Below are 10,317 nucleotides of genomic sequence, written 5' to 3' on the forward strand. Positions count from 1 at the left end.
GGTCAGATGAGGCAACAATAGAACATTTTCGCCTGGGATAGTATTGCTATCTTGCAACCCAGTGTTGGCATCTCGGGGGGTGGAGGGGATGATTGTCTTCACAGCAGAAAGGGAAACTGATCAAGAGTTTCTAGGAAAATTAGTGAACCTCAACAAAGAGCATTCCTAGAAGAAAACTTGAGAAGAGATATCCAAAAGACATGAGACTGGGGCAGATGTTCACCCTAGTCCAAACCTAAATCCAGTTGAGGTTCTGTCACAAGACCAAAATAGATGTCTGATGTATCCTAGATGGAAATTTGCTTCATTTATATATTGAATCCCAAAGGTGAGGAAAATAAACACATCTCTTTGCAAAGGCTCAGATGATGCAAGAAATGTTTGGAGGGCATAAGGTGAAGATGGCGGAGTGCACTGAATACTAATGGCCCATCTGGGGCACCGACACCCTCAGAGAAGAGACACAGGTCTCATCTGGCTGCTCCAGACGAAACCACCTCCATGATAGGCAGCTCATCTCATGCCTTTGATGATAACTGTATGCTTACCATCTTTTCACCTCCCACAAAAGTTCATGCAAACGCGCTGGCCTTAGTACACAGCGCAAGCAGGGTCTCGCTCAGCCAGAGTTGCGCGTGACAGCACACAGAAATAAAGGGGATATAAGTAATTTAGCACATTGTGACACTTTCACGGTCTAATTAGCCCCAGTGTTGCAGTAAACACGCCACAATGGCCCTGCAGTTCTGGTTGCTCATTAAGTATGGATGGAGCTGAAGACGGCCAGCCTCTCTCAACCGTCAAGATCTGACTCGTCACAGGAGGAGGCTCGGCAGAACCATCCAGAACCCCAGCAAGATCTGGTTAAAGAAAGAAAAGAAAGTTCCTTCCTACTGCTCCAGGTTGTGTTGTATTCTTTGCAGACTATATTTAAGCATGCTCCTGTGCAAAGTTAGAAGAGAAAGGGAAGCTGCTTCAGGGCTGCAAGGACTGAGAAGAGGCAGGTTGCTTTTCTCTTCTCTGCTTCTTCCTTTGACGTGGCGATGGGGATTTTCCTCTTTCACTCTCTCTCCGTTGCAGCAGCAAACGTGGCCAGCGAGCTGTGATCAAACCAAGCTTTCATCCTCTCCTCTTTTTCTTTCCTTCTCTCATCAGCTGGAAGGCTTCAGCAGCAGGATGCCCCAGATTAACAAACCACCTCCCCTCCAGTGCAGAGGCTGGACCCCTCTCCAACAGCAAAGCTCTACTGCCACCTTCTGGCCACAGCCAAGGCACCGACCAGATCTCACGGCGTCAACTCAGTGAAAGCATGTCCAAATAAATTACGGTATTCAAAAACGGAGCTTGATTAATCTCAACTAATTGCCGCAGACTCTTGAATTTCAAGACAGCAGCGCGTGAATCGATAACTGAACCCGGTGCTAATTTAGAGAGTGGCCTCCTGGCAGGGAGAGGTGACTGAGAGGTTGAACAGCGCAGCAGACCAAACGAGCCATTTTCCAACAGGACGAGCTCAGCATTTTTCGTCTAAAACACACACACACACACACAACCTTCTTGTTCTGTCGGAGTGAAGTGTAGCCAGGGTTCAGCACACTACAGGGGTGAACTGGGGTTGAGAGCTGTTGTAGACGCTGTCCTCTGCTAAACTGCAGTATTACATAAGACTATATACATATATCTTAGTTATCATCGCAGTTGGTCATTTTTAGCACCTTTGCAAAAGTTTGTCACATTACAACCACAAACTATAATACTTTATCACGATTTGCTGTTGTAGACCAACACAAAATGGTGCGCATTGTTGAAAGAAAGTTGTTGAAAGTCCTCTTAATAGTCCGCCACAAGGCAGATGTGGGACCAAACTGTGGCTAGATGTGCACAGAGGATCATTATGGTCGACTGTCCCTCCATCCTGGACTTGTACGGGTCAAGGGTCAGGAAAGGGTGCAGCTAACATCCCTTCAGATTCTACACATTCTGGACAAACTGTACATTTTTACCTTCAGGTCGGCGCTACTAGCAAGAACCAGTCCCGAATATTTTCAATCTTGTCTTTCTCTTTTGCATAAATAATCATGCTGGGGGAATGCTTCTCTTCAGCATAGAGAAGTTGTTCAGAGTGGATGGGAAGATGAATGAAGGGTTAGAGTTAAGGATTCTAAGTTAAAAAATACCTACGGTAAAATTGTTTAGTTTAAAACATATCGCTGACAAAATACAGACCTACAGTATATATATATATATATATATATATATATATAGAGAGAGAGAGAGAGAGAAAAAAATCTTGTGGCAAGATTATCTCCCACAAACATAACTTAACCTTTGGTCCTTTGGAAAGAGGAATGGGTAAAAATGTCTGGATCCAGAATTCTGCAGAGCTGCTGCTTGCAGCTGAAACAGCAGGAAAAAGTCGTTCAGTGTAGTACAAACACTTTTTACCATTAGGGAAACATTTTGAAATCCATGCACCATCTTTAGACTTTGCATTAGTTTGTCCTGCAGTATTACACAAGTAAATCGTTTTCAGCTGTAATGTAAAAAATAAAATAAAATAAATCAAGAGGCTTTTAGCTAGATGATGCTAGCAGAGTTTTGCAAAGCACAGAATCTTCTTCAAGTGGAAGTCCACCTTGAACATGGGATATGAGCTGACAATGAAGATTAGGCATTGTTACACCAATAGAAGCAACTACCTTGTGCTTTTATCCGATCACAACTAAAAACTGAGTGGGTGTCTTGTGGCGTCTGACCCGGCTTTGGATCTGTCGGGTGTAAGATCCACCCGACAGATCCTTTCTTTGTTTTACTCATTTGTAAACCTTCAAAAAGTCAATCGTCAATGATCAATACAAGCATAGGCATGACTTTAGGTTTTTATTTTTGATTGTTTCCTGTACAAGAAATTACGATGCATCAAGTAAAAAAAAAAAAAAAGAAAAAGAAAAAAAAAAGTAAAAATGACAAGACTTTGTGTCAAAAGTTTTCGTCAGAAAAAGCCACATTAGGCTTCCTGTATGATTTATGATTTATGCACAAATACCTCTCAGTTCAATACCGCTGGCAGGTAATACTTGATGTAGACAAAGCAAAGTCAGATAAAGCTCTGAAGAAACAAATACATGTACACAGGCAGGCTGGATGGATGGATGAATCATACTTTTTGCTTCTTTTTTTAAAAATCCTCCGTATTTTTTCCATACTCTGTCCAGATGAGCTTTACAGATTATTTTTTTAGTTTAAACAAAGACGATGACGTAAAACAGGAAAGAGAACGAAGCTTGTGAAGCAGAATGGCACTAAGCTTTACACACCTGGTCACAGAAACGCAACCTAATTTTTAACTCCACCTCTTTGATCGCAAAGCGGAGGTACCATTAGCCGTTTGGCAACATTACGCGACGAAAAGAAGAGCCACAAAACACAACTATATACAGGGGGAGTAGTGCTTAGAGGAAAGAAAATGGGATTAAGTTCCACTAAAAACATCAAGAGGTCATTAAACACAAAGGTTCCTAAGTTGATTTCAACATTATGACACTGTTTGTTGCTCAAATAAGATTCTAACTAAATTTCTCTACGAGCATGAAATTCAAGTTCAGAGGGTTTTTCTTCCACACGCTCACTGACTCGCTTCAGTCCTCCTGGTGGCGAAAGCAGCACTGAGTAAGGCTTCGCTGCGCTGATAGGTCAAGACCTCCTTCCTCCCTCCCACCAGCCGTCAGCGGCGGCGTCCCGACCCGGAAAGGCACTCGACTGAGCTTTGCGCTTCACAGTTAGTTTCTCCTCTCCCCCTCTCGTTTCTCGTTAGCAGCGCGTCGCATTGATCTCCGCTCCGGAGAAAAATGACGCTTTGCGAAAATGGCGCGTTGAATCGCGCGTGAACACGGACGATCCTCTCGTACGGAGAGCGTCGGTAGGTGTGTGTTAGCGTTTAGACTGTGTGTGGTAGAATGGAAAGAGATGTAAGATGGAGGGAAGACGCAGCGGAGATGAATACAGGGTAGGAGAGAGGGGAGGGTGTTCAAGTGTTGTTCTTGCCTCCTCTAGGAGTGCTTGATGGTGTATTTGCCTTTCTGCAGCTGGGAGATGTACAGCTTGGACTTGGTGCCGTCCAGCCGCTTGAACCACACCTCATCGTTGTTGATGGTGGTGATGATGGCGCTGCAGGGTGAGACCACACACACACACACACACACACACACACATAAGGACATGCCGAAGCATTAGCATGTGATACCACAGACAGTCACTTTCCCATTAAGTGCTCAGCCTCCATTGTTGGGCATTTGCATGGGAAAACATCCACCGGAAACTTTGCCACGGTTACGGGAGAAGAAAAAAAAAAAAAAAAAAAAAGTTGGATCTGGACCAACATTTTTTGGTGTTTGGGAATTTGACAAAGCTGCAAAAAGCATCAATGTACTCACGTTCTCTGGAATATTTGCTACCCAAGACAATAAACAAAAATGTTTTTCTATGTTTTATCAGTCTTGAAGAGGTAACCCTGAAACTTCCTCAAATTTTGTAACATCACCCTGTGTGATTTTAAGTGAGAGAACAACAACAAGATAAACAACTGAGTTGAACGTAAATTATTCCAGGTTTTCAAAGTGTCTGACAAACGAGAATCTTAAAAAAAAAAAAAAAAAAAGAAAAGGAAAAAGGATTGTAACTAAATTATTTTAGCAACTGATTAATCAATTATTCTGACAGTCAGATAACAATTCTACAAATTTTTAATTTAAGCATTTTTTTTTAACTATTAGAAATACATAAAAAAACAAAACTACTACACAATAAGAAAATGAACATATTGCTGCTTAAAATGCGACAAAATTTGCATTCCTTTAGTAAATCTGAACTGAGTGAATTTTCCACTTGAACTGTTTGTGCTAAAATATTTTTGCAAAGATGAATTTATCTTAAATGCAAAATGTAGAAACGTTTTGTACAGTTTTGGCTTAATTACTGTTATGAATATGGGGGCGGGGGTTTCAGCAGATGACCATTTGTTTAAGCTCGTATACTTCAGTTAACAATTAATCGATGACTAAATTAGTTCACAATTATTTCAAAAATTTATTAATCATTTCAGCCACTACAGGATGACTGAAGTCTGTTGCGATAAGTCAAAAGTTTTAAAATATGAATCTTTTTCCTTCCAGTTCACAAGAATTTGCTACTTGGTGTTGGTCTATCCCACAAAATTGTAATTAAATAATAAGTAATGAGACAACATGTGGAAAAGTTGACGGCGTACGATTACTTTTACGAGGAACATAAGCCTGTTTCATAGTGCACAATAAATTTATGCAGGCTTGACTTTTGACATTTACGTTTCATTTCTGTTTTAATTGCTGATTTTATCTTCCTGGAGCCACATGTGACCATATTTGGACAGATAGATGAGCTGAAGAATGATCCCTGAAATCCAACTGGACAACAGGGTGTTTATCCAAGGAGGAAAGTCTTTGAGGAAGTGAATAGTTTTCAAAATGGCAGCACTACGTTTCACTTGTTGTTTATCCAGGAGCTCTGATATTCTCTCCCACGGATGCGTCAGACATGCTCTGGCTCTAGTCTGCGGGTTTCCTGCCGTTCGTTTTCCACATGGATTCGCCTAACGCACATTTAATCACACGTTGAGCACACGTCGACGTCTAAACGGTGCTCTCACCAGCACTTCTAGAGTTGTCGGGTGTCAATCTGAGCAGAACGAAGAGCTAAAACGCCACGCTTCAAACAGAAGGATCTGAGGTTCTGCAAGAACGTGTTGATCTTACATAACAAGTTTCATGAAACCAAAAGAACCTTTTAGTGCAGTTTTATTTCACAGTTTGCGCTGTAAACTGTAGCTGCATTTCATCTAGCTTTGCTCCTTTATTCTACGCATCAAACCATTCAGACGTGATTCATTTACACGTTAATGATCATCTGAAAATGAAGCTGCATTTTCTGCAGCATGAATGGAGTTTATTCTGGCTGGATATCTCGGAAATGAAGGATCTCTGCTGATTATGGTTAGAAAAAACAATAAGTTTCCCTAAAGAGAGAATTAAATGTGAACTTCGTAATAATTCGGTTTACAATATGTGTAAAATCCTGGTTTTTGGAGACTGCAGCACATTGCTGCTTCTTCTGAATATAGATAATGACTGTTCCCGAGAGGAAGATGAGCAAAAAATAAAAATGTGCCAGTCTTATAGCTTCCTTCGTTTTACATCCCAATTGGCTACAGTCAATGTCAGCGTGTCAAAATAAAAATAAAGGTAGTCGACCACAAACCAGAGCAACCTGGCTATTTAGGATCCTCTTTGTTTATTCAGTTCCTCCAGGATTTTGAAATTGTTTTTGTGATTTTTTATTTTTTGCAATCAAAATTACTGATTTTGTGGTGCTTTTTCATGAAAAAAAATGCTTTCCTTATTAAACTCCTTCCAAAATCTACATGTAGGAGAAAAAAAATAGAAAAAACTAAGAAGCAGAAAGACTGGACACAGGAACCTAAATAACTCGATGACGGACTATAACTTGATTTCAAGTGAGGCTCTTGCAGCAGAAGAAAGAAATGCTGCCATCTGCAGCAGCTGCATCTTCACTGCAAATGTTGGAAAAAATGTTTGATATTCCACTGATGAAAAACCGCAATTTTCCAACTGTGGTGCTTTCAACAAATAATGTCATTTAAAAAAAAAAAAAAAAAAAAAAAAAAAATCACACATGAATAAGTTTGTTTACACAATAAGTTGCTAAAAAAATCATGGCACACCTTCCTCCTCCCATCACTTCCTGTTATCGTCTTCGTTGGTTCTGCCAGCGGTAACATCCGTTTGTTCCTAAAGTGACTCGTGTGATGCGAAAAAGTCTTTCCATTGAGGTTTTGCAAAACACACCAATTACCTTAAGGCCAAAAACAAATCACCTCCTCTTATCAAAAAAACTTGAGTTTTTTTATTTTTATTTTAATTGCAGTGTTTCCATTAAGTAAATTTATTTAATTCCAATTAGCACAATTATATTGTCAATGGGAACTCATCGAGTGACACCTTTTGTCTATTTTAGAATTAGCAGCTCCTCATTCACCTGTTTCATCTACTCTAATGTAGGAACTCTTAACATGAAAAGTTGAATGCTTACAATCAACGGATGAAACGTGTGAACCGTGACTTTCGCACCACACGGTGAGCCGTGTTCAACAGCAAGTGCCGAGTGAACAAGTCTCACCTTTTCTACTGCAGCTGTGCTTCTGTCTCTGACTTCCAATCACATATAGCAGAACAACAAAGATTGCTTTGGTTTAATGATTGGGAGGAGGATCGATATATATCGGCACGTGGTTGATACAAGACGACAGGCAGTAAGCTGACCTCAGGTCAATCGGAAAATTCCCCAAATTTTGTCGTTTTAGTTATTTTTGGCTCACCAACTTGACACCTTCCCATCGTACCTGGTTGGAAACTCGTCTTTTCTGTTGATGCAGATGGTCTGTCCCCTGCAGTACCACTGGTTGTCGTAGAAAAGCCGACCTTCCTCGGAGCGCGCCACATGGTGATGTCTGTCCGGTTTCACTGCAGGGACTTTCCAGCAAAACAAAAAAGGGAAAAAAAGTACAAAGCACTGAGTGAAGCCTTCCAGCGTTAAGCTTGGGTCGATGTCTACACTCTGCCAGGTATTGACTGTAACCGAGGACGAGGGAAGACTCTTACCATCCACTTTCACCCGGTGTGGCGCCAAGGACGCCATCGCCTTTGAGGGAGGAAGAAAGGAAGAGATCAGAAAGCCTTCGCGCCTGTGATCTTTGTCCGCTTTTAGGATGTTACCTTTCTTATGGCCGTCCAGTCTTCAAGAATATCCAGGTCTTGCAGCATGTAAACAATATAAGGCCGTAGAAACAGCTGAAGCTAAGGAAAAAGCTACGGTCTTCACATGAGACGTATTGAGAGGAGAGCGATGAGCGAAGGGAAAGATGAAAGGATATCAGAAACGACTACAGGTTTCTTCTTCTTGACGGGACAAAAGGGATCTTTTTTCTTGTTTTTCCGAGCCTGCAGTCCATCATTCCATAACTCTGGAGGGCAAAGAGGAAAGATAAAACAACCTTAGGACTAGGACCAGCGAAGTTTGCAACCAAGGCAAGGAAAAGACAGTTCCCATTCTCTACTTCTCTATTTTAAATTGGTCAAGGTTTCCGAAGAACCTTTGTTTTCCTGGGGTATTAATTAGATGTGACGCAGAGGTCCAACTCTTATCGACGAGAACCAGTATTGATCTTTCCACCCTGCACAGTGAGGAGGATGGTAAGAGACGTAGAACTGGATGTCCAAAGCTCAAATACATGTGGAGTTTGCTAAAATGTGAGGAGGAAAGGCACTAACTGAATCAGCATCATTATAAAAACTTTCTTCCTGTCAGGAAACTTTCCTGACCTGGACCAGTCGTCTGAAATCCTTCACAAATTTTTCAAATTTGACGAGACTCAATGGTATTGGAAGCACAGAACTTTAATATTGGCTTAAAATATTATGACAGCATATCACACACTTGTATCCATAAGTAAAGAAAACAATTTTCTGAAATATAATTTGTTGGATTTCTGCATTTTTTTCCCAACTTAAAATAAATTTATATAAATTACAACTATTCTGATGGTGGTTTATTACCTGACGTAATGTCAATACTGTGCCTGTCCTCCTCCAGTCTTCGTATCTTCTCTTCCAGCTCGCTCTGCACGGTGTCGAAAAGCAGCAGCTTCTCACTCTGACAAAACACAGAGGGGAAAACGTTGACTATTTCTTCTAAACACTCCTCACAAGGCCGACACATACGCATGTTTTCCGCTTTCCAGCGCATTTTGACCTCTCACCTCCCAGTGCTGGCAAGCAGCTTGGATTTCGCACTCGTATTTGTTCTTCACCGACTCCAGGCACAGGTCTTTGTAGATCCCTTTAGAAATACAGCATGAATGCGGTTAGGCTGTTTGAGGTTAGCAGCCGCTGAAGGGGGAAAACCCCCATCTCGACTGACCGGCTACTTTGGTCCGGATCTGCATGTTCTCCTGCAGGTTGGCCAAAGGCTCCAGGTACTCCTGGGCGCAGCCGGCCATCACCTCCTGCAGCTTTATCTCCACCTGGCTGAGGCGCTCCTTGTACAGCCTGAGAGGCAGAACACAGGCGAATTTATCATCAGTGCATGTTTTGTTTTGATCGCTACATCCACAAGCTTTAGTGTCAGTGCCTGTGTTTATGTGATAGATCAACAAAGGTTAATGCCTAATTGGAAGATAATTTACATTTTAACCACTACAAGTTAGAAACTTTAACACTGACGGTGACTTTTAAAGTCATTTACCTGCAACAGACTAACGAAATTAATTACAATTCACACCACACCTTTCAGAAATGACCGTTTTCCTTCCATTTGACAGAAATGAAGAGATAACAAACATCTTCAATTTGCTCTGGCTATATTCATGTAATGACTTACTGCTCCTTGAGGTCGGTGAATTGTTTTTCTAGTGTTGTCATCTCATCCAGACACTCCATCCTCCTCCTCTCACAGTCCTCATCATCCATCTCTGTGAACGTGAACGCATCACAAGTCTGACATCACCTCACATCAACTGTTTTTCTCATTAACCCACACCTACACCTTCAAATACTGACTCCTACGAATTAAAGCTAGAAAAACATATTTTGTTTAGCAACATGTGCAGAAAAAACATCTATGTCATTTTAATTTTAATTTCGGCGTATACTGGGGTTTAGGGCCTGTTCGTCTTACCAGAGCTGTCTCCATCTTCAGACACGGTCGAGCTAACCGTGTCCTCCTCGTCTGTGCTGCTGCCGTCTTGCTCCGGAAAATCCACCTCCATTTCTTCGTGGTTGCTTTCTTTCTTCTCCCGTGAGTGGACCGGCATGGCAGCTATCAGAACAGCCGGGGTTGACGGCGCAGCAAAGGCTTCACACTTAGCACCCCTCCAAGAAAGAGGGGAAATGCGGCTCAGACTGCTAGCCGGTTAGCCAGCCTCGCTCTTCTGCATTCTCCCAGCTGGACAGACAATCATGGCCACCGGCAACCAATCACAGCGGACTCTATAAATGACAGCCAATCAGGAGCCGGCAATAGAAGTAGGCTTCCTCAGCGGAGCGGTGGGGGTTGTAGTTTTTATTCTTTAGTCCCGTAGAGTCGTTAGCATACACTTGAATATAGGTATTTATGTCTATGGTTGTTAGGCCCTGAATCATTTAGGACTTGGCCGAGTCCTTCAATAGCTGGATGTTTTAGACAACAGCATCAAAGATTTCACCTAAA

At 41.8% G+C, this 10,317-nt stretch overlaps 1 protein-coding gene across 2 annotated transcripts; it reads right to left on the reverse strand.

The window, feature by feature from the left end:
* Positions 1-2,863: 2,863 nt before the first annotated feature.
* On the reverse strand, positions 2,864-10,088 carry LOC122825332 (breast cancer metastasis-suppressor 1-like protein-A). 2 transcript variants are annotated; one of them, XM_044106696.1, is made up of 11 exons: positions 9,787-10,088; positions 9,490-9,580; positions 9,031-9,158; positions 8,870-8,949; positions 8,667-8,763; positions 7,985-8,074; positions 7,827-7,891; positions 7,713-7,752; positions 7,454-7,583; positions 4,045-4,167; positions 2,864-3,942 (listed from the first exon to the last, which is right to left on the reverse strand). In XM_044106696.1, exons 1-10 carry the CDS (start codon positions 9,920-9,922, stop codon positions 4,050-4,052), a joined length of 975 nt encoding a protein of 324 aa, XP_043962631.1. In that variant the 5' UTR covers positions 9,923-10,088; the 3' UTR covers positions 2,864-3,942; positions 4,045-4,049. The 2 variants fall into 2 exon arrangements, with proteins under 2 accessions (XP_043962631.1, XP_043962630.1); XM_044106695.1 differs by having other exon boundaries at positions 2,864-4,167.
* Positions 10,089-10,317: the final 229 nt, after the last annotated feature.

This window comes from Gambusia affinis, linkage group LG22 (genome assembly GCF_019740435.1).
Source record: "Gambusia affinis linkage group LG22, SWU_Gaff_1.0, whole genome shotgun sequence".
NCBI classification, from domain to species: domain Eukaryota; kingdom Metazoa; phylum Chordata; class Actinopteri; order Cyprinodontiformes; family Poeciliidae; genus Gambusia; species Gambusia affinis.